The sequence below is a fragment of the Medicago sativa genome, chromosome 1, assembly GCF_051527215.1.
Source record: "Medicago sativa cultivar Bolivia chromosome 1, Bolivia_mono, whole genome shotgun sequence".
Lineage (NCBI taxonomy): Eukaryota > Viridiplantae > Streptophyta > Magnoliopsida > Fabales > Fabaceae > Medicago > Medicago sativa.
This window is the reverse complement of record NC_140749.1, coordinates 67,188,070-67,212,494: the sequence shown is the minus strand read 5'-3', so window position 1 is coordinate 67,212,494 and position 24,425 is coordinate 67,188,070. Positions and strand designations below refer to the sequence as shown.

General features: G+C 32.4%; 2 protein-coding genes across 2 annotated transcripts; both read right to left on the bottom strand.

Annotated features, from left to right (window-relative positions):
- Positions 1-3,789: 3,789 nt before the first annotated feature.
- Positions 3,790-7,901, bottom strand: LOC146956610 (CCT motif family protein). Its single transcript, XM_085729953.1, has 5 exons — positions 7,462-7,901; positions 5,394-6,185; positions 4,821-5,006; positions 4,525-4,650; positions 3,790-4,283 (listed from the first exon to the last, which is right to left on the bottom strand). Exons 1-5 carry the CDS (start codon positions 7,573-7,575, stop codon positions 4,176-4,178), a joined length of 1,326 nt encoding a protein of 441 aa, XP_085586079.1. The 5' UTR covers positions 7,576-7,901; the 3' UTR covers positions 3,790-4,175.
- A 2,722-nt stretch (positions 7,902-10,623) lies between these two features.
- On the bottom strand, positions 10,624-14,472 carry LOC146956609 (uncharacterized). Its single transcript, XM_085729946.1, has 8 exons — positions 14,200-14,472; positions 12,681-13,111; positions 12,512-12,584; positions 12,150-12,230; positions 11,992-12,055; positions 11,748-11,835; positions 11,559-11,643; positions 10,624-11,114 (listed from the first exon to the last, which is right to left on the bottom strand). The coding sequence occupies exons 1-8, from the start codon at positions 14,278-14,280 to the stop codon at positions 11,082-11,084; spliced, it is 936 nt and encodes a 311-aa protein (XP_085586072.1). The 5' UTR covers positions 14,281-14,472; the 3' UTR covers positions 10,624-11,081.
- Between the last annotated feature and the right edge of the window lie 9,953 nt (positions 14,473-24,425).

The following is a 24,425-nucleotide window of genomic DNA, read 5'->3' as shown; positions in this document are numbered from 1 at the left end:
AGGGAAGCATGCATGGATCCAAAAAATACCTAACTACTTTTTCTTGTATTTTGTTTTAAAATTCATACCTAACTCGTTAGCTTCCTTTAATTCAAATTAAGTAGTTTTGTCCGTTTCATAAAATCTTTGTGGTCATTATCAAAGTTTGATAAATATAGCATTAATTGTTGCGTGTAGGGGGAAATTTTGAACCAAAGACAACGACATCTAATTCGATGACTTAGTAAATATTTCTTATTTTTTTATAGTAGGATGAGAAACAGGCCCGGCCCTGAGGGGTGCAAACAACTCAACAGAGCTGGGCCTCCCTCAGCCATGGGCTTCAAAAAAAATTAATATCCACTAGTATTACTGCCCTCCAATTTTTTTTAATACCCCCATTTTCTGTCCCCTTGTTTTAGCCTTTTAGGCCTATTAGAATTAGGTCCTCTTGTTTTTAGTGTTAAGTGGGGGTTCCTCATCTATACGGTAGTCATTTTTACCTTTGGGTGTACCGCATATATACGTCACCTTATATTTATCTTTTAAAAAGTATAAATAGAACATTGCTCTTTTTAAAAAAATACGTTTTGATTTTATCACTGGCCTCTTTTCATTCCCAGAGCCGAGCCTCCGAATTCTTAGGGACGGCCCTGATGAGAAAATTATTACTCCATCCGTCCTAAAGGTGGCATTTAGGGTGGGAATGGGAAAGAGTTTCCCGCTATAGGAAAGCTTTTTTGAACCATTAGATCAAAAAGGAACACTGATCATATTGTAATCTGTCCACATCATATTATTTTTACTTTGTCTTCAACCTCACTCACCCACCCATCCTTCTCTCTCCTCTATCTCTTTCCCCCCGCCACTTGCAGCAATCTGACTTAATCCATTTAAGAACATTCACCCAAACACCTTATAAAGACTGAAATCCTTTAAGCTCGGATCCATTTATCTGGTGTTTAAAGACTGAAATTTTTGATCAAATAAAAACCACTTTTTTTTTTCTTCCAGCTCGCCCAAGAAAATCCAGATCTAAAAAACCACCAAGAGTTTGTAATGGCTTTAAGGTTCCTCAACAACAACAATTGAGAGATCCATTTCATCAATCATCCATCATATACAAGTTTTAATTGGGTTATTTTATTTTATTTTATTTTATTTTTCCATGCTTCATTGGATCTTTCTGGTTTTCTTCTTTTATGAGTTCTACTTTTTTGTTCTAATATTGGAACTTTGTGGTTGTATTGGAAGAAAAAAAAATGAAACAAAATTAGGTTATATGTTCTAATATTGATAAATGAAAAATCTTGAAATTTTGGGGTTTTGTAAGAAACCCAATTGAAAATTCTGAAGATGGATGATTCATTGGCATAACACTAGAAAATTAGTAATTTTGGCAAATTGGTGAAGATGAAGATTTCATGGGAAGATTACTGGTTTTACGTTAATCTCAGGACTTATAGATTTTTATTTGTATGTGTTTTTGAGTTCTTGCAAGAAAGACCAGGAATCAATATACTTGGAAAGGCTTTGGTAAAGCAGCAGGAATTCCATATCTGTGAAAAAAAAATCTGTATTCATGGGGTTGAAGACAATATGAAAGAGAAAGAAAAAAGAATATAATGTAGACAGACCATAATAAAACCAATACTCCTCTCTAATCTAATGGTCAAAAAAAACTTTCCCATTGTGGGAAACTCTTTCCCATTTCCACCCTAAATGCCACCCTAAAATGTAAGTAAAAATGAGTGTATCTGTATAAATTTAGAAACAAAAACATTAATTTTTTCCTTAAAAAAAAACATTAATTTTTGTTAACCAATTTTGCTTATATTTTGGGACGAAAGGAGTATTAATTAACATAAAATCAATAATTGTTTTGCAATTGTCTTCAAGAGAGAATTAAAATGTATGTCTTGAAAGTGTTCAGACTATAGCGACTAAGTTGACACAACTCACACACATGAGAATATTTTCTAGGCTAAATACATCTCTTGGTCGTTTTAACTTTAACAAAAATATTAAATTAATCATTTAATTTTTTTAAGTTTCAAGTATGTCTTTTAAACTGTTAATTTAATGCACCATTACTCTTTTAATGATCTATTTGGAACTTAAAAACTTAAAAAACTTTAAATAAGTGTATTAAATTAACAACTTAAAAACTTAAATGACTAACCTGAAATTTTTGTCAAAATTAAAGGACTAAAAAACATAATTGGCCTATTTTCTATCATGTTCTTCTCCTAAAATGCATTTTTTTAGTTCCCTTAAAGTAGAAGAGTTTTGTATTATGAAGAAGAAAAATGAACTCCTTGTAATATTTTCCTCTGAAAACCCTTCCTTTCTACTAGTTTCTCCTTCCTTTTATCAAAGTCTGCATTTTCTCTTTCCTCTAAACTGGAAAATAAAGTATAAAATGAAGAATCTCCGTGAGGTTAGCTCAGTTGGTAGGATATTGCATAATATATATAGGGGCAGAGTTCGAACCCTGGACACCCCACTTCTCCACATTTAAAATGTGTGAGCTTCAGCTGCTAGTTACTTGATGAAAAAAAAAAGTAGAATAATTCAAATATGAAAATACCCATTTTGGTGACAGTATGAGTATTGAGTGGTCAACAATGACCATGATACCATAACTTACGTCTAAAATTAAATTTAAAATTGAAATTTTTAAAATGAATGCAAATGTCGAAGGGTGTAGGGCTATTTATAGCCATGAAATGTTCTTAGACTGTACCTATAATCAAAAGAAATGCTTATAACGTTTAATATTCAATTAACACACCACAAACCATCCAAACCTTTAATATAAAGCCACAAATCTACATTCTAACGTTTAGATCTATTGGATTAGTATTCATTGTTTTTGTGGTGTGATTTGCAAATGGACCAAACATACCAATTTATAAAAGTTTTGTGAGTCGCGAAGGTTTGTACTTGACAGGTTCAGATTATATAATTTAAAATGTCTCAAACCATGCAAAGTAATCGTTTTAACACAGTCTTAGACTAGTTCGAATCATATAATCTGAACTATTTTGGGATGATTTCGAATTTTATAATCTGAACCCGTTCAGAATATGGACGGTGTCTAGGTCAGCAAGGTTGGACAGTTTCACATGTGTTTTATGTCTTTTTTGACTGATCATCAAGATTTGACCATGTTTTTTAACCCTGCTTTGACTTCTTTATAGTCTATGTTTGAATTTACCCCTATAAATATCTTCTTATTCTTCACAAATTCTCATTCCATCTCACATTCTTTCTTTCTCTTATATAAATTTCTTCTATAATGTTCCATTGTTGGCCTTTCATACAAAGGTTTATCTCATCTTGTAGAGATAGTATGAATGGTTAAAGGGCAATATCCCACTTTGCAAATTCGCTCCATCTGTCTGGATTTGAGTTGCTCGCACGTGAGAAGAGGTTAGGGTGAAAAAAGAAATAATCATAAAACAATGAAATGGAGTTATGGCTCAAAATAAACATCATGAAGCCAAATTATATGAGGATTTGGTTTGTTAGTATAATTTAGGTCATTACTTTTCCCATCTTAAAACTTTCTCGCACGCCCTTCTCGGATTCTAAAGTTCAAAATATTGTAACATGTTTTGGAAGTTTTAATGAGGTGTTTATATCATTTGGATTATATAATCCGAACAAAATAGGGGGCGCGAGAAATCAATAATGTGGGAAAAGAAGGAATCTATTATTTATGTATGAAACATTATTGTCACACCTAAGTATAGATTTTTAAAACATTTCTAGGGATACTTTTATCTTTTTCTTAAACAAACCGGATTCATGAAAAAACATACCTGAAATCAATAAAAATATTTAAAATCTTTACACCAAAAGTACATTTAAAAAGATGGGTTATGCCCTTCAATGTAAGAAAACAATAAAAATATAGTAGTTTCTAACTAATATAAAAGAAACTACTCAATTGTGCTCCACTAGTGCAACCTTTTTATGGGTTGATACAACTTGTGTGAGCATACTCTTTGTATATGATATTTATATATTCTTCATTCACTTTATTGGTATATAGTATTAGGACCCCAATTATTCAGCTTCCTCATCCATCAAACCCAAATTTATAGGAGAAATCTGGAGAGGAACAGGCCCATGCAAAAATCTATATAAGCTAAGTAATATAAGTATACTATACTAATCAAACTATTGAATCAAATCCATGATTGAATGGAATAGTTGCATTTGAAGGAGTTCACTCCACTGATATGAGCAAATATATCTGAGGAATCAACCATATCATCTTCCTCTTTCACAACTACCTGTAGTTACAGTTATCAAATGAAGCAAGATCAAAAATTATTCCAATCAAATAAATAAGTAGATAAGTTCAAATAGTTCAATCTCGAGCGCTTATAACATAAATGTATCTTTTATTATACATATATAAGTGCTTAATTAAGTTGTTTATCCAAACGGTGCAGTAGCCAAGTTAAATATGAACTTGTAAAGTGTGTTGGTACGTGTTTAATAATTGAATGTTGTTTGAGATTAATCTTATACCTCTTCTTCATCTTCTTCTTCATGATTGCCACTAGCAGTTCTATTTGCATCTCCAAAATCATCATTCTTTGCAAATCGTCCTCTAACTCGAGGTCTGCTATCGGCCAGAGTTTTGCGGCATGCATACTACATATTTGGTTGCATCATTATTAGATGAACTTCAAAATATGCAGTAAGAAGAGAATTGGCTTGATATGCAAGTAATTATAGCTTGCAAATTTATAAGTAACATGATAACTGATAAGGTTTTCAGTTCTGTTTGATTATGCATGGTTGTTTTTGAAGTAGTATAGTACCTTAATTTTCTTGCTGAAGTTTCTTTCATTTCTTTTCTTCATGTATCTGTGAATCTTTTCTTTCCTTTGTTCAACAGAAAGTTTTCCAACCTTGAAAGTGGAGTCTTCCAAGTTTGAGATTTCTGGTGTCAGAGTGGCAGAACTACCAGCACCAGCTACTAGTTGTTGATTCTCAGGATTAAGTGCCTGAAAAATAAATTAGCATTATTATCTTCAGATTCAGATTCTGGAAAGGGAAATAGAAAAAGAACCATTCATATGAAATAGGACATTGATAATAATACTGTTTTACAAAAAATGAGAACAGGTTGGTTCAACCGTGACTCAATTACGTTCAATCGATCTACAATACAAATGAGACAAAACCAACTGCCAAACTGGTCGATTCTCAGTTCAACTGATTGAATCGAGTGGTTCAGTCCAGTTTTAAAAAACATCGCTTGAAAGAGAAAACTTAACATGCATCATTCATAAAAAATAACTATGGAAAATGGACATTTTTAACATGATTTGTATTGTCAACAGAAAGTAATGATGAAGAAATTAACTAAGTAGTTTTGAAACAGTCAATACCTGAAGGTCAGGAGGGTTAAACACCCTCTGAATAGGATCAGGACAATAAATTCTACCATTATCTCCTTGATAATCAAGTTCTTGTGTCTGAATTTCAGAACCAAAAACCATATTTCCACCAAACAAACCAGAACTATCAGTAGACAAAGCAGTAGTAAGAGAACCATTAGGCATGTATGCCGCCATACCGGCAGGACCAAGATAATTGCAAGAAGGAGAAGAAGGGTTCAAAGGAACATAAGAAGGTACAGAAGTAATGCAATCCTCTTCAAAAACAGGTGGTAATGATAAAGGAGCTCCCATAAGAGGTGCAACTGAATCATTTGGATTATGATACTGCGAAAACCCATCAACGGATGAACATGCTGTAAGTTGAACATGATGATGAGGCTGCACAGAAGAGAAATCAAATTGTTCTACTTGCTGTGATGATGTGACTGGAAGGAATGAAGGAACATTGAAAGATGGTGATAGTGAGAAATCTATTGAGGCAGAAATGTCATTGTCAATTTCTTCTTGTGAATCAAAGATAACTGATAGATTATTGCTATTGTTGGAATTATTGTTGTTGATATTGTTGTTTGTGCTGGTTGGAGTTGTGACCACTGTGTTATTGCTATTGCTATTATTGAACTTGTTTTCTACATCTAATATATTTGTTGCATATGAGGAATTCTCTTCATAGCAACAATTTGAGCTTGATGTAACCTCAGAATTCTGCAAAGCTTCTGGGAATAATTCAGTGTTACAAAGTTCGAAAATTTGAGCGCTAAGAGGGCTTGAAATTTCATCCTGTAAACATTGATATAAAGGAAATGTAAACAACATGGTTACCTAAATAAAGTAATAAATAAGAAGACTGATTCAAGAGATGATATTCTGTTTTTTATGTCTAAACTTTGGTTTATTGCATGTCTAATGAAGTGAGTAAGATATGCATATAAATATAAGTTATTTTCATCAATATATACAAGTTCCTTGTCTATGGAAACCAAAGAAGTAATTTAAGTTACAATTAATAGACCATAATTGTGCATTCAACATACAAATATGTGACATGTTGGAGCATTTTTAGGATGTTGATTGTAGAAAAAAGAAGTGCATCTATGCCTTCATGTGACAATGTTGTGATATGTTGGAGTCAAGGTTTGGAGAAAAAACAAAGAAGGAACCTCATGCCAATGCTAGTTGTGTTTGTTCAATGTATGGAAACTGATTTAATGTGGAATTAAAAGACACTTAAATGAACCATAATGTAATACATGTGAAGTGTTATCCTTAAATCCCTATTTCTCTCTCTCTAACTTAATAAGAAGATCAAAATTAGCAAAAGCTTAGACAAGTACAAAAAGATGTATATTATTCCACAACTATCATTTACACAAAAAAATTGTGCATAATTTGACATTACATTGCACTTTATAACGATGCAGCTCTTAGAAAATGACATGTTTGTTGCATGGCATTGTCATGGATTGGATAGAGATAATATATTATATAAAAAAGTGCAAATCCTATTATTGCAGAATCTCTGATCCGTCCTTATTGAGAGTCAATAAGCATTATATGCTGACCAACTTTGTATAAAAGGATAGAAAATGACACAAATTTTCCTGCAAAATGTCAAGAATGGATTCTAGATTTCAAGAATTGCCAATGACTCTAACAAGTTGCAACAATCACAAACACATACAAATCAATCATTCATGCATGAAGAGAATAATTGCACTGATATTTGGACACGATTTTGACACCGTATAGAATACACTTTGTTTTAGTGTGTTCGAATTCTGATGAAGGAGAAAAATTAATATATAAAATCAGAAATTGTGTAGAATGTGTTCGGAATACGGTGTCCGGTGTCAAATTCAATATCTAAAGAACATTTTTGATAGAACAAATGCAAAAATGAGAAATTTCACGAGGAAAGAAAAAGGATAACAATAACAACAAGCATTTACACAACTTAATTAGACCTCAATTTTAATAGAATGAATGAAAAAAAATGATTCCAAAAGTAACAAAAAGACATGCATTACACAACATGGAAAATGATTGAGGTAATTACAATGGAAAGTTGTTGTTGATGTTGTTGTTGCTGTTGATGTTGTTGGTGATCCTGTTGGTGTTGATCTGCCTTTAAATTTGAAGGCAATGGCTGATCAAAAAGGTCCTCCAACATGATTGGTGTATAATAATATCCTCAAGGAACCCCAGAATTTTTTTGCTTTGAAATAGAAAAAGGTATAAAATGTATAAACTATATGAATAAAAATAGATGATAATAGTTGTTTGTTATCTTATAAAGTGCGAAATGTGATAAGTTGGTCTTGTCCTCCTACACATATGTTGAGGAGTGAAAAAATGTGAAGAACAAGAAGAGTACATAATTATAGAGACAAAAATAATAATTTAAGGAAAGAATAGAAAAAGAGACAGCAAAAAAGAGTTTGTTAGTTAGCTAAGAAGATGGAGTTAGTTATGATGATGGTGTCAAAGACAAACTCAGAATTAGTTTTTATTGCTATGTTTGATATATAAGGCTATTATCATGTGGGTGTCAATGAGAAACTTAAGCTCAACCATTCTTTTACTCCACGTGCCTCTTTTTCTCTTAGATTTTGGGTTGACCAAGCCCTTTCTAATTTTTTGTCATTATTTTTAAAAAATATTTGATCAAAATTTGATGGATGTTGCAAAAAATATAAAATATATTATGCTTGATTCTCCACTTACGGTTGATTTTCAAACCTTGTCTGTGACTCATTGGTCCCATGAAACACTAGTTCTATATAACATATTTTTTATGATACAACTTATTTTAGTGTCTCTTAACACATTTATGACTGCTTATATTATTGCATTGTTATGGTACTTGTTAGCATTTTTCATAATCGGTTTTTTTATAAAGCATGTGAGTTTTAAAAAAAAAAAGTAGGAGGGTTTTAGTATATTTGGTCGGTCCCTCTATTTTGTCTCATTTTCGATTTTGGTAACCTTATGTTAAAATCCACTATTTTAGTCTCAGTTTAAAAATATCAAATATTTTCTTCTCTTATGTATTTTCGGTTGGTTTTTATTTGTGACAAGTGAGATACTTTATGTGATAACTGATAACTATTAAGAGAAAAAAATTTGGTAAATATTATTTTCTAATATTTGGTTAAATATTATTTTCTTTTTGAAGGGAAATTTTTGGTTAATTATGTTACATAGATTAATGCATATTTTCATGAAATCAAAATTACTTGGTAAGTTAAAATCAAAATAGTGTCGTGTCAACAACTGATTTCCACATAAGCATCTCATTGTTATATCATAACAAAATTCAGCTTCGAAAAATATGGGTGAAAAAAATCAGACATTTTAAGTATAGTTCATAAGTCAAGTCATTATTATAATAGAAGGTCTTGCTCATTTGTGTTCTTATGACATGTTAAAGATCCAAAAAATAGAAGTCTTCTGTATAAGGTCTTGCTAATTTGTGCCTTTTAGGGCATTTGCCTATAAGATAAACATGTCTTTTGATTAGAAAACATAAAGATATCATGACTATTTTCGCAAACTCTTCAAAATAGCTCGCAAGTATGCTCTTCAAAATGCACCATGAATATTGTTAAATACTATCTGAAAGGTGCATCAATTTGACAACATTTCACACAATTAAAGGGCTTAAAGAGTAATATAAGAGGTTTGCTAAAACAACAAAATTACGATCCTTAAGTATTTAAAGGACAGAGATAGTAGTTAACTTTGTCTCTGGCGAAGTGTCTACAGTGTTTGCGTGTGAAGCTAAATTAAACTAGATATATATTTTCATGGTAAGATACAATGAGATTATATTGAAAACACTATATTTATTAATAATAATACAATAATTTTAGTTTCAATATGAAGTAGATATATGTATTAAAACTCATGATAAAACTTATAAATGTGAGAAAAGTATATTGATTAATTGGAGAATTGTTGATTGCATGAGAGGATACAACAAGACTTAAATAGCTAAAGAGAACGATTAACTAGTCTCACTTAACTAAATGATGTAACTAATTATTGAATGTCTATTACACATTCAGGTTGGAAAATATAAAAAATAGCTAAAGAGAACGATTAACTAGCCTGACTTAACTAAATGATGTAACTAATTATTGAATGTCTATTACACATTCAGGTTGGAAAATATAAAAAATTAGAAATGTTGAAAAACATCTACAAAGAATGTAAAATGTTAAATACATTGACTAAAAATGCTTGCTCATCCATTTTCTTTATGGAGATAAGGTAAAATGTCAATAAAGCTAGAAAGTATGAAGTTGTTTTACTATCCATTTCCTTTATGTATATAAGCCAAAATGTCATGGGACTAAAAAAATGAATTTTGATTGCTTAGATATTATATTTATGGGTAGAAGCTAAAACATCAATTAGGCTAAAGAGAGAGATTTTTGATTGCTTAGCTATTCATGATATGTATGCTAAAATGCCAATGAGATTGCATGAATAGGGCTAAAGATAAAGAAATTTGATTGCTAACATGCAACATGTGAATGTTTCCTTCTATATAAATGATTTTGAACCATCAGAACTGAGATTGCATGAAAAGGGGTGACATGGAGCAAGGCAATGTATTCTTGAACTGAAGCTTCTATGAGTTTGATGCCAACTAGGTTATGCCTAAGGTGAAGCTTAAGCAACGAGCCTTGGATGGAGAAATACAGGGGAAGATGAAAGAGAAAGGGAATCCAACTAGAATCTTGACAGAAAACCTCAAGAATCCAATAGAAATTAACTCAATGAGGTTTCAAAGAACTTTTCTTAAGAAAATTTTGAGAAAAGTATTATAGAACTCGTAAATAAAAGTATGTAAAAATACATTGCTTAATGAGATGATTGTTGATGGATACAAGACTAATTAGTAACTATAGCATCTAATAATGTGGGAAATGTTATCATGTCAATATTTTTTATTTATTGTGATCCAATCAATGCGTGTGAACATTCTTTGCACTGGTTCCGTACATATCAAATAGAGAATGAGTTTTTGATTTGGCATCTTAGTTATATCAGAAAACAGGTACTTAGATTTTCCCATGAAGGTTCTGATTTGTTTTTGAACTAGAGATTTAAAGGGGAGATTTTAGAAATAATTTCACTGTAAATTGAATAGAAATCAAGAGCATTATTTTGCAAGAGAAAAACTTCAATAAAAGTGCATAAAGAATAAGAGTTAACTGAATAAATAATCTGATCAATATCTGCACTTCGGTACAGTCATGAATTTCTGCTGCCAATTAAAATATAATCTCATGAGTCGCTTCTAATGTTAAGAACTCATACCTGTGGCTATAAGCCTATAACATTGTACCCACTGAACTATAAACATCCATTTTTGTAACATTGCTAGTGAGTGGTGACACTGCTTCACTCACCTTTATATATCCTCTACTATACAAGACTCTTGTGTTCCAATCATACATCTAACTTCCACAGATCCAAATATTTTGGAAAAATTGAATTTTAAGCATACAATCTACTGACAAGAGCATGGGACGCATTTCTTTGGCACTATATCTAATTGATCGATCACACGGGTGTAAATGGTCACCCTCTCGAAGCTAAACTACATTTGAATAGTAGAAATAAAAACAGGAGAGAGCTTCTTTAGGAGACCCAAGTAAAGATGTCTTAGCCCTGCAGAGCATGTGTAAAACCCCACAACTGTACATCAAAGAAACATAGCGAAGAAGTCATAAATCATCATATTGTATCAAAATTAATTTTATAAATGTAAGAACGATGGGTCGCAGAAATAATCAATGGTTGAAATCAATGCATGGCATATTACGAACTGTAGACAAACAACTTCATTAAGCACTTACAGCATAAGCTATTTCTATAACAAAAGATAAAATAAAGGTAAATTGTTTTCATATAAAACTATATGTTTTCATAAGCTATCATGGAGAGCTTATGGAAATAAGTTTAAAACAGTTAAAGACATGTCATAAGTTGTTCCTATAAGCTCTCTTAAACAGTCTCGCAAGTGTTAATACTAGTAAATAAACTCAATAAGTCAATCCAAACAAACCCTTAGTTGGGGATGGAAGCTACTTGCTAACTTGTTGTAATCTACAAAACAAAAGTCAGCGGTAAGAAATCTACCTCAATATTCTTCAACTCAAACTCTGGACTATGAGCTAGACATTGGTTTCCAAATGTATCACAAGGTCCACTAGTTCCAGTTAACCTATTCAACAAGATAAAATCAAGAAAATATTCCACAAGTGGTACTTCAACTATGAGTAACAAAATGTAATGAAAGAAACTAAGCAATAGTAGAGCAGTGCTTACAAATCTCCATCTAAGCATAAAGCAAAATTACCGCCACCACCAATTCCAAGTAAGTCATTCAAACACATGTAGTAGTACCGGTTGGCCCCTGTACAAAAATTAAAACACGTATAATAGTCATTCACTCATTCTAGCTGACATGGACTTGTCAACTTATTCAGATAGACAATGCATCAATTTCCAAATGTTCCTTAGTTCCAACATATACAAAAATAAATGCATTAACACAATAAGAACCTCTTACCAGTAGGTCGAAACAGCCTTGGCTGACCGTATACAGTTGTAAAGACAAAAGTTTGGTTTGTCCCCTGCAACCAAAGTAGAGAAAATGAAATCATACTTCAAGATGAGGAAGTGCCTTATTAATGAAGCATTGTCCATGATGAAAGGAAATTTACATACTTGATATTTTCTCTTTGGTGTAGGTTTCAAGGGGCAATCTAGCAGCCCACCAAACACAGCACCTTGCCTATCTCCAACAATCTATCAGTTTTACAAAAAAAGATAATAAATCCGTCTCAACGAATGAATGATACATCGATCTACAATCAGTAAATATCAGTTTGGACACCATAAAAGGAGGCATGCATATGAAGCACTGGCGCAAGACTGACAAGTTTTTTTTAATAAGCACACCACTGACAAGTTGACATGTCTTAGTGTCGTGTTGGTATCGAACACCGACACGTGTAAGACACCGGACACGCCTTTAATTAGAAGTGTTGGTGTTGCATAGAATTTTTAGCACAGAAAGGTAGACATACCAGCAAACCAGGACCAGAAAGTTCAGCACTCTTGCGAATAAGTGTACGAAGTGATATTCCATGTTTCAACGTACTGCCCTTAATATAAAGAAAAAATGTTGAATCAATAATTAAATATACATAATGTACTCTTCAATGCACCAACTGAAAAACTAGAGAACAAAGTTACCTATAAAGTAATACCCATTGACATCCTTTTACAATATTAGGGAGGCATGATTCGAAAAATTCATACAGCTCATGAGATATAAAAGTGGATTCATCTGAAAGATTGAGCGGAGACTTCTTTGATGCATTTGGAGTCTGAGGGCCATTTGCTTCTTCGAAAACGTCGGAACTACTACTACTCCTTATAGAGGTAGGATCTTCATTGATAATTTCATCTTTCGTTAAATCAATGCTGTTACTTGTTTGATCGCAATCAACAAATGCATCTGGTGGAACATCCTGATACTCAAAATCCTCATAATTATATCCAGAAGAAGATGATGATTGAGTAGCTTTTTTATCACATTGATGCTTGTCTGTGTTTGATCCTGACGGGATAATGTAAGAAAAATATGAAGACAAAGGTTTACCCTCTTTAGAATGGGGGCTAGCCTGAAAAATAAAAATAACATATCAAAGTCAAGGCATGAGACAGTAACGAGGAAAGTAAATTATATTGAAGCATGGTGACATCCCTAATTTCAATAAGAATCAGACATAGAAATAAGGAAATCATACTTCAAATGTCCCTATATATGTTTGCACATCGGAAACACAATGACAATAGTAGAGATACTAGAACTCATCGGGCCCAGACTTCCATGTTAATGCAAAATCTATGATATTAACCCTATAATCCTACATAAATCAAAACTAACATCGATTTAACAAAAAATATCACTTGAGTCAATGGATTATGAAGCCATATTCAAACAACATATATAGCAAAATCATGTAATGTTTTTTAAAAGCGGGGAAGGGGAAATTTTATTAATAACAGTGGCATCAACGGTCATATTACAACTGTATAATATGGGATTCGAACTCTATCCCTTAAAGTTACAAAGTCAAACTCTAACCGCTGAGCAGACACCTCTTGAACAAGAAAACAAGTTATTGTATTCCCAAGGCTAACACATGAAAAAACAATTATGAACAAGCTTAATATTATGGATCTTTCTATACATTTTCTGCGATAAATATGTGCAGTTATGAAGCACGGATACACACAGACACGGACACACCGACACCGCTAATAATTTGAGAAAATCACATAATTCAGTGTAATTATAGGTGTCGGTGTCAGACACCACACATGTCCGACACGGGACACGCCTAGTCTAAGTAGTGTCTGTGCTTCATAGTTATTCACGTAAACACCAATGACAACGAAGACAATTGCAGCTACAATAGGAGAATTCAAGTGAAGATTGTAGAGTATAATTTTTTTCTTCACGAAATTCTAATATTTTTGGTGCATTTTATTAAACAAGTGAGACCCACGTTGAAAATTAACGAAAACAATGAACCCCAGATTCAGAATTTTTCACGGATCAGATCTAACAAGAACAGTGCCGAACAAGCTTCTTATTTTTTTTTTCGATTATTGGAAATTACAAACAGAACTAAAAACAAGCACATTAAGATGATAAAAACAATAACAATGAGAATAAGAGAAAAGGAATAGAAAAAATGATTACCTGGGAGGAGGAGGAGGTGGGGGAATTAGTGGGAAAAAGATCGGAAAGCTTCTGTGTGACTTTATCTTTGAAAGCGTGCATTTTGATTTGATAATGAAGAGGTGATTGATGAGCTACGATGAAACCATGAATGAGAAGAATGAGAATTGGGAAATTGAAGAGATAGATCGGTGGAGGAAGACAAGTAAGGAAAAAGTGTGGGAGAGAAGGACAACAAAACGTTACCAACGTAAATTAAGGACAAAGATTTTTTTGTTTGCGAATATGTGCGTCATGCTCTTTTTTATTATTATTATTATTATTAAGGAAATGTTAACGAATGCTCCGTGACACTCTTTAAGCACTTTAAATAATACTCCTTCCGTTCCATATTACTTGACCTATTTAGAATATTTGCACTATTCATGTAACATGCTTTGACTCTATTTTTCTACTAATATATAAAAACAAAATATAGCATATAAGATGTTGTTAGATTCGTCTCGATTAATATTTTCAAAATATCAAATTTTCGTAATTTTTTCTACTAGATTATTAAAGAAATTTAAGTTTAAAATTGTGCATTGGCATACGTGACAGAGTCAACTAGGTCAAGTAATATGGGATGGAGGGAGTAAGTTTTTAATGAAAAATTGTGTATTAAATGCATTGAAAATTGTAATAGTTGACTTTTTAAAAGAATAATTATTAAATTTAGCATACTTAAAGAGTGCCCCGGGGGCACTCGTTAACAAGACCCTTATTATTATTATTATTATTATTATTATTATTATTATTATTATTATTATTATTATTATTATTTGCGGAAAGAGGACTCTTTGGGGTTAAGATCTTCTCCATTTATAAAAATAAATGGAAAATGCAATTTGGAGAGAGATAGACACAAAAAATAGGTGATGGGTCATATCATTACGTGGTTCCACAATCATTAACTATTTTTTACCTTTTATGTGTCTTTATTTTTGGAAATGAAGAGGAAAATAAATGGAGAGGATCTTGATCCATCTTTTCGTTATTTTTATCGCGCTAATATGTGTAAATTATATAAAATTTTATTTTGTTTAAAATTATAAAACAAATATTTGTGACTTTTTAAATTTTAACAAACTCAACAAACAATCGTTCTCATGAGCTTACCTCATTTGGTATGGACAATGTATAATATATGCAAGGTCTGAAGTTCGAACCCCGACCACCACAAAAAAATTGAAATTGTTTTCAATGACAACAATAATTTAACAAATAAGTATAATATAAATTTTTACATTTTTTAATAACATCAACGATACAACATTATTGTAGAAAAATTTGATTAAAAGTATAATTAGATATTACAAACTCAAGTATTCTTTTTATATATAGTATATATTTAAAACATCAATATGATTATGATGAAACAATTTTTGATCAGATTTTACTTATGATTGAACCTCAAAATGCTACGGCTATGTACATTAGGAAATGAAGGGTTAAACCAACAACAAAAAAGACTGTGTTTATTTAAAGTTTACTTGATTTATATTTAATAAATAGTTTTTCTTCTTTTTTAAGTTAATGATAATTTTATTAACGAAAGTCTCGCAATAAATCAAATATTAGGAAAAGATGGTAGAAATATTAGGTTGAATCTTCCCAATACATTTTTTTTAGGAAAAGTCTTCCTGATACATATGTAATTCAAATTATGAAAAACATATTTAATTAAATAATGGATGGATAGTTTGGTTGGTCTCACGCCTAACAAGCAAAAAAATAATAATTAAACTATGAAAATAAACACTAAAACTAAGAGTAATGCTAGAATCACACATTCTTTTTGATTGATTAAAATTCACATGCATTCTACCAAATTTATACAAGCCACGTATCATTTGGTGGGATCCATGTCAATTATAACCGATCAAAGAAAGGGTGTTAAAATGTGTGTTGTTAGTATTACTCTAAAATCATGCAATTCAAATAATAGATCTGACACAGGTGGAAGATTGTCGATGAACATCCAGTGCCAGGACCACATTGAAATCATTTAAATCTGTTGTAAGATTCAAGAAGAAAAAAAACATGTCTTTTGCAAATTTCAAATATTTTCCCATTCCACCTTTTTTTTTTCTTAAATAATGTCTCCCATTTAATCCAAGAATTCTCTGATCTTCTTGTTGACTACCCCACCAGAACTTAATCATGTCTTCAATCTCATCAAAAGTACAATGCAATTCATCACATACAAAGGTTATACAACAAAAAATAAGGTTATATCGTCTACAAAAACAAAACAAAAAAACTAGTAGTTTGAATTCCATGAAAAACCCCAACACATGAGATAAATCGGTAAGGAGACAAAGCGTCTCTTTGACAGAGACCTCGATGTGGACAAATCTTCTGATAAGGACTTCCATTCAGAAAAATTGAGAAAGACGTTGTGGAAATACAAATAAAAATCAAGTTATGTCATTTTTGAGAAAAATCCAAAGAATGAAGCACCTCAATAAAAAAAAAATTCACTCGATATGGTCATATCCCTTTAACATATCCAATTTTAGTGCCACACATCCTTTCATGCCTTTATTTTTTCCTCATGTAATGAAAAGATTCAAAAGGTAGTAAGACGTTATCAGTGGTTAATCTTTATGTCCCAGAAGCACTTCAAAAAAATTCAAAATATTAGGAAAAATCAATTTCAACATATTTGCAATTGTTTTTGTAGCTATTTTAAAAACGGCATTGCAGAGAGAAATAGGTCGAAAATCACCTGACATCTTCGACTTTCTTGTTTTTAAATGAGACAAATATATATAATTAATGTTACTCGGATTTCCACCACCATTGGGAATCTCTGAAGCTAAACAAATCACAACCTTACCAGCTATACTTCAAAATTGTTGATAAAATAAAGCTTTCTTTCCGTCAAGACTCATGGAAGCATGAAGTTTTAAATTTTTAGCGGCTAAGAAAATCTCATTTTCTATAAATTCTGCTTTCAATATGTTACGCATAGAATTTGACAGTCTATCTTTCACCACTTTCACATCTTCAAAAATTCTTTGAGGATGATGGTAGAAAAAAGACCCTTGATGAAGTTACTAAAAATATTGAAAATATCTTCCTCACGGTCAAATTTTCTTCTATAATCATCCAAAATAGAAATCACGATTTCTAGATTTTTTCTAAAAAGCTTTTTGATGTTTTTGTATTTCTATAAGCCTACCAAATTTTTTTACTCTCTACCAAATCATTCAATCTAACCTCTACTTCTGACATTGCACCCTCATGTTAGGTTTGATTATTAATATCATTCAACTTCTTATGATCAATTTTTATCTGATTGATAACATCATCAAAACAATTCTTACTCTAGATATAAAGATCATTCACACATCGGTTGATTTTATCAGAGCCCCCTGCCATCTTCCAAGAATTATTTACTACTTCCAAAATTCCATGATAATGCAACCAACATTCTTCGAACCATTGTAATTTTTTAAGAATATTTTGTTTTTTCTTTGACTTTCTAAAATTCACATGCTCAGTTTTGGGTCAAGTTTCTCAATCTCCCTCAGGAGTATGGGAGACCAAGTGCTTTGTTTGAAATCGCTAGCACATGAAGCTCGTTGGCTCTTGATGAGAATAATAAGAAAAGTGTGTTTGGCCATTTTGCTATAATTCAAGGGACAACATTTGGGTGACATAATGTCACCATGACATTAAATCTGGGTCACACAACACACATTGTCATTTGCATCTGGGCCACACAACACATCCATGAGTACATTTGTGTGGCCCAGATTTAATGTCACGATGACATTATGTCACCCAAGTATTTTCCTAATTCAAGTGGATATAGATATCTTTTAAAAGATACTCCCTCCGGTCACATTTATAAAATAAAAAAAAACTTTTTAGGTAAATCCAATGTATCTAACTCATGAATGTGACTAGATACATTAATTATTCAATATATCTAAAATACCATTTTTTCTTATAAATATGACCAGAGAGAGTATATATTATTTTACTTGCTGAGAGAGAGGATTATATATTTAATATTAAAGTTGTATGTGAAAAACACCCACCCCTTTGCAGCAATTGCAATTCTATCTAGGGGTGGCAAAACGGGTCTGACCCGCTGGGCCGGCCCGTTTGGCCCGCTATTTTTGGCGGGCTGAGTCGAAGTTTTGAACTCGCTTTCTATAGTTGGCTCGGCTCGTCTCGTTAAAATACAGGGCGGGCACGGGGCGAGGCGGGCCAGCCCGCTTAACTCGTTGGAAACGGGACGAGCACGGGGCGTGGCGGGGTGGCCCGCTTAACTCGTGTTTCAATTTGTTATTTTGAGTCTTATTATATGTTTTTGGATTTATTTTGGTTGTTAGATATATTTTGAGACTTATTTTATGCTTTTGGATTTATCTTGGTTGTTGAGTTTATTTATTTTGAGACTTATTTTATAATTTGGTTGTTGAATTTATTTTATGATTTGTTTTATGTTGCGCATTTGCCTTATTTTGCCATTAGTTATGATGTTGAATTCGACAATTTGATAATTATCTTGTTTTTCACAAATTTACTTGCTACCTATTCTTTTATATTTTTTTACGATAAAAGCAACATAGTTTTTTTTAACAATTAAGTTGTAAAAAAAATAAAAAAAAATTTGTTTGGCGGGCCGGCCCGCCAACTCGCAAGCCCGCCACTAAACGGGGCGGGGTGAGATTTTGGACTCGTTCACAAAATTTGACTCGGCTCGTCTCGTCTCGTTTTTAGTGGGCTTAGACGGGACGGGCCTAAATGGGGCGGGCCGGCCCGCTTTGCCATCCCTAATTCTATCTGACAAGGGATTCATCATCATTGCTAGAAATTTGGGTCAAAAGCTAGTGTAGAGCCTAAGGAATCTAGGAATATGCACACCAATATGAGTAATAACCGCTCCCTCCGTCCCATATTAGATGATCTAGTTGACTCCGACATACGTACCAATGTATATGTTTTATCTTTGATATCTTCAATTCTCCACTAAAAAAATTATGAAAATTTAATATTTTAAAAATATTCATCAAGACGAATCCAACAACATCTTCCATGATATTATTTATCTTTGTGAATTAGTAGAAAAATATGGTCAAAGTATGTTAAGTCAATAATGTATATTGTCAAATAGGTCATTTACTGAGGGACGGAGGGAGTAATTAATATGGAAAACCCTTCTACTGAAAATGAGAAATAGTTGGCAAAAATAAGGCTAAAAAACACACAAAGGACCAATCTTCCTCGGACATTCCCAAGAGTGTAAGTATAGCCTTAAAGAATAAGACTATTGATGCGACTACTATGGAATCTAAATCAGCTAAAAAAACTGAGATAACATCAGGAAAAAGTATCCCTGATTTGTTTTAGAATCTGCAAACAAAGATACAGTGCTTCTTATGATTCGAATAATACCATTGTCTTGAATGCTAACATGCACATTGACATTGGTAGTGTAGCATTAAGGAACAACTATGTTCATCATATTCCTTCCTCGAGCTGAAATTGGGGGTTCGGCTGAAGCCACTAACATTAGTAAATGCACTGAGGTTACAAGTCTATGCAACAATTTTGGCCAGAATGCTGCAATAGTGTTTGTCAATGACAATATTGTGTGTAAAACGGGGTCTAAACTTAGTCAGATTGTGGAAACACCAGAAAGCATGGGAGCCTAGCTCAGAAGTTATTGCAGAATCCTTTCTATACCAGATTATGCTATCCCTAGCTTTGTTGGAGCTCTTGAATCTTGTTGTTTTGATGCATATGTTGAAGTTGATATCCACAAAGGTACGAGTCACTGATATTTTTTTTCAAATGACAGATTATTATTTTTTTGAGCAAATTAAACAAATGACAGATATAAAAACATGTACTATAGCACTCCACGCAAATCCTACCCATTATGATCTCTAATCTGAATTTATTTTGGGTGTGAGAAAATAATTATTTGAGTTTGGTCTCACTGATCCATTAACGAGTGATACATTTTCTCATTAGGAAAAAAATGTTTGTGTGAGCTTTGTATCAAAGCTCAAAAGTCGTTTATTAAAATCATAAACAAAAGAATAATAGTAAAGCAAGCTTATGTCATTTCATTAAGAATAATAGTATTAATACAATGAGAATGAGAGTAAAAGATATCAGAGTTAGACTAAAATACATATACTCTCTTACAAGATTACAAACGGTTATATTAGTTTGTCTATGAATAAAAGTTAGACTCAAACTAGCATCATAACTAAGATTTAAAGACTCATACCAAGTCGCTTACTAATGTATTTATGGATTAGTTACATTTTTTTTTTTTTTTGAATCAGCATAATATTATTAAGCAAGGCAAGCGCAAGACGCACTAAGCCCGCAATAGGAGGAAAAAGAGTACAAGCAAGGCCTAAAACAAGGTACCTTACAACACCAAAACACCAACTCAATAAAAAAACCCCTAAAACTAATTCCAAAACAGATAGGAACTAGAGAAAACAACAAAACAGAAGCGCTAGCTAAAACAGCAGGAGAAGCTGAGCAAAAACAAAGCCCCCAGGCCAAACAACAACCAACACTGCTCCAACTATTCACCACACAGCAGCTGCACGCCTACAAGCACACAACCAAACTGCCCACCGAAGCTGAAAGCAGAAAAACCAGAAGCCAGCAAAGGCGCTAAAACCGCATGCCAACAGGAGCAAGAAAACACTGCACACCACTCCCCATTCGAACCTCACCTCCTCCTCTTCAAACATTCACGCGGATTCCATGTCCATTCGTAAAAAAGACACGGCTGAATCCGTAATCTACTTAACGCCCAATACCAAGATAACGCTTTGATGTCCTCAAAAACCTCGTCACAACTTTTGACTTGATTTTTAAAGATCCTCGTGTTTCTCTCCTTCCAAACCGACCAAACCACCGCATGCCAAATCAAACAAAAGGCTTTGAAAAAACTCCGAGGATAACAAGTATCATTCCAACAAGCAAAATGCGATAACAAATTATGTGGAGTTAGAAAGTTAACATCCAACCAATCCAACACCTTTCTCCAAATCAACGACACCACATCACAATGCAAGAAAAGATGGTTCGTAGATTCATCCCCAATACCGCACAAAACACAAACATGAGACTCCCCGGGTGCTAAGATGTGACGAAAGGCGAGATTCGATCTAGTAGGAATACGATCAAGAAGTGCCATCCATGAGAACGCCACCACCTTAGACGGAGCCGGACTTTGCCAAAGCTTAACAAACGTCCCTTCCTCCTCCACATTAACTCCCTCATCCAATAACACCAAATTCTCTAGAGCTTTATACGAAGATTAACGTCCCTTACATTAAGTTTTCATATCGATAATAAGATTTGAACTCGCACTCTTGTAGAATACAAGACCTCATTTCTGTTTCCAAAATATTAGTTGTATTTTAAAACTGTTTTAACACAAAAGTGAAAAATTGTCACAAAAAAATTAAAATAAATAATAATGAAAAGTATTTAATAAAATGTATTTATTATATAAAAAAAAAACTATACTATAAAGCCTTTTCTTAAGTAAAAAAAAGTAAATAAGAATTTTTACTATAAAAGAAGTATCTAAAAATATTTAATGGAATGTATAAGATGCATGTTCTTAAAACACATTTTATTATGGTAAAGTGATTGAACTCAAGTAGTTTATGAATTTTTTTTAGAACGAATCGTTCGAAAAAACTCGAGTTTAATTTCAAATGAAAACAATTATTGACCATACATCTCAATCATTCGATCAAGATCAAATGATCCATATTTAAAAAGAAAAAAATAAAACAATTTTAATTTTCTTTAAATACAAAAAAATTGAGTTTAATAATATGAATTCTTCGAGACGCACACAACCTGGATCCCTCTCAATGCATTTCACTAAGTTTGACCAATAAATCAAAATTGAACTTGTGTCATTCATATGTACTAACTAAATAGCATTGTGCATTGTTCTGTTTTCGATTTTTGGTGCATACCACAATTTCTTTTCTATTATACAATTCCATTGTATTATTATTTTTTGAATGTCATTATTTTTGTGTGTATATAACATGCGTTGTACTATTTTGAAATTGCAATTATATTGCCAGCCTATAATGGGAAATATGAACAATATGCAATGTTGGATTTTTTGGCTCTTTTCATTCATTCATTTCATAACCAACTAACGAGTCAGACAACGCGGCGCTGAACAAATAAACACGAAAAAAAGCAAATGCCAACCTACACATCAAGCTGCTGGTGTTTGGGATCTTCAAATAATCAAACCACCTTTGAGTATCCTTGATGAAGGGTGTTTTGGTAATTGAGCTTAAAATAACTACTCTTATGAGAGAGTTAAATGCATGATATTAGTACCTAAATTGGTTGCGATGCTTAAGTATTTTTTTATCAATAGCAATGTATGCTTAGATAGACCATCTCATATGTACGTGGTCATGTGCATCAACTTTATGAAATGACATATAACATGTAAAGTTATTATCATTGATAAGACTGACTTTTGAACATATGCGAATGCGATAAGTCTAACATTATGCATAAGTTACTTTCCACAATAGAATCAATATATTTCACCATTAAATTAAATGAAATATAACATGATTTTTTATATAATAGTGTGTTATGCATGACCATTTTACTTGTGCATGTTAGACATTAATCGACAATGCCATTATCAATTTTTTTTAAACAAGAATGCCATTATCATTTATCGCACTATTTACTCCTTATATAAGTTTGACTATACTTGCCTTTGAGTTTTGACTCACCACTTAAAGCACAATTTTGTCCAAATTCAATTTGTTTCAACCCAAAAATAGGAATGTGCCACATGAACTATGATTAGTATAGTTAAAAATCTAATACAGACACTGCAATAACCGAATCAAAATGTGGCAAATTATAGTTTGGACCATCAAATACATTGCTCCAACTTACACCACTTCAATATAAGCCATTGATATATTATTAATTTATTCTAACGGTCCGGATCTTGTGATGAAAAAGCAGTTACAAGGTGTTATTTTAGTGGTGTAAGTTGGAGCATTCTATTTGGTGGTGTAAACTAAATGGCACCTCAAAATGTTACTAGTAAATGAAGATTTAACTATTCATGTTATCATCACATTTGTAATCTTGCTTAAATTATCCGTTCTTCTGAAAAGGAAGTTGTTAGGATCTTTGGCTTTGTGTGCTCATAAAGTGTATTAGTATTACAAAACCAACCAAGTTGAATCTGAAAGGATTAAAAATTGTTTCTCATTGAAGACAACGATATTCTTTATGAATGCCCAATTTTCAATTGATACACATCTGCTTTCTTTGAGAAAAATATTCGTTCCATGTGCCTTAAATTTTAGGTGGCATTTCACATGGGAAAGGCCAATCCTTTCCCACCATGGGAAAGTTGGATTCAACCATCAGATTAAGTGAAGAACATATTCTTAACATGCTCTCTCAACACTAGATTTTTCTTCACACTATCTTCCAACACCATCTCTCTCCACCACCACCACCACCACCAATACCAAACCTGTTTATATTTCTTTTTCATTCCTGCCTCCTCTAAAAGAGCTTAAGAAATACACATGTCTTCTTTCTAATGTAACGTGGGCAAGTGTTTTACAAATATTAAAGATTGATTTTTTTCTTCTTTTTTTAAATAAAGATTGAAATTTTGAGCAACTTCAATTTGTTTTTGAGAAGTTAAATCAAAATGTTCATCCCTGTAATATCAACTTTATCTAATTATGTACTTTCACTTCTTCTCTCACACCCACTTAGATTTATAGTTTGATTTTTTTTTTTTTTATTTCTACTGAGTCACTAACTCGGTGGTGAGTTAACTCAATGGTGTCTTCTTCCCAAGCAAGAATAGCCACTCTAGATGCCACAAACTGCCGATATTACAAACATCTGGTTGCTTTTTTTTTTGTTGCCAAAATCAGTCAACAATGGTGAAAACTTGCACAATTGAAAAATGTGATTTTAAAAAACCAGTGATCAATTGAAGGGGAAACCGAGTTGTGGGAACTTGAAATGGAGCGGTTTTATGAATTTTCTCCGACCATAGTTGAAATCTCATAGGAAATGAAGATTTGCAGCTGTGTTAAATAAATAAAAACAGTAAGGAAAAAAGAATGAAATGTAAACCCAGAAATTGTGTGTGATGTTGATTTGATAAAACCTTCATT

Bases quoted from the DNA above. Each gene is read 5' to 3' on its own strand.
- LOC146956610 (XM_085729953.1), bottom strand. From the start codon at position 7,575: ATGTTGGAGGACCTTTTTGATCAGCCATTGCCTTCAAATTTAAAGGCA. The intron at 4,651-4,820 runs GTACTATACTAC...CCAAATATGTAG, and splicing joins ACTTCAGCAAGAAAATTAAG to TATGCATGCCGCAAAACTCT. The intron at 4,284-4,524 runs GTATAAGATTAA...CTGTAACTACAG, and splicing joins AAGAAGAAGATGAAGAAGAG to GTAGTTGTGAAAGAGGAAGA.
- LOC146956609 (XM_085729946.1), bottom strand. From the start codon at position 14,280: ATGCACGCTTTCAAAGATAAAGTCACACAGAAGCTTTCCGATCTTTTT. The intron at 12,056-12,149 runs GTATGTAAATTT...CTTTGGTTGCAG, and splicing joins CACCAAAGAGAAAATATCAA to GGGACAAACCAAACTTTTGT. The intron at 11,644-11,747 runs GTAAGCACTGCT...CTTGTTGAATAG, and splicing joins TTATGCTTAGATGGAGATTT to GTTAACTGGAACTAGTGGAC.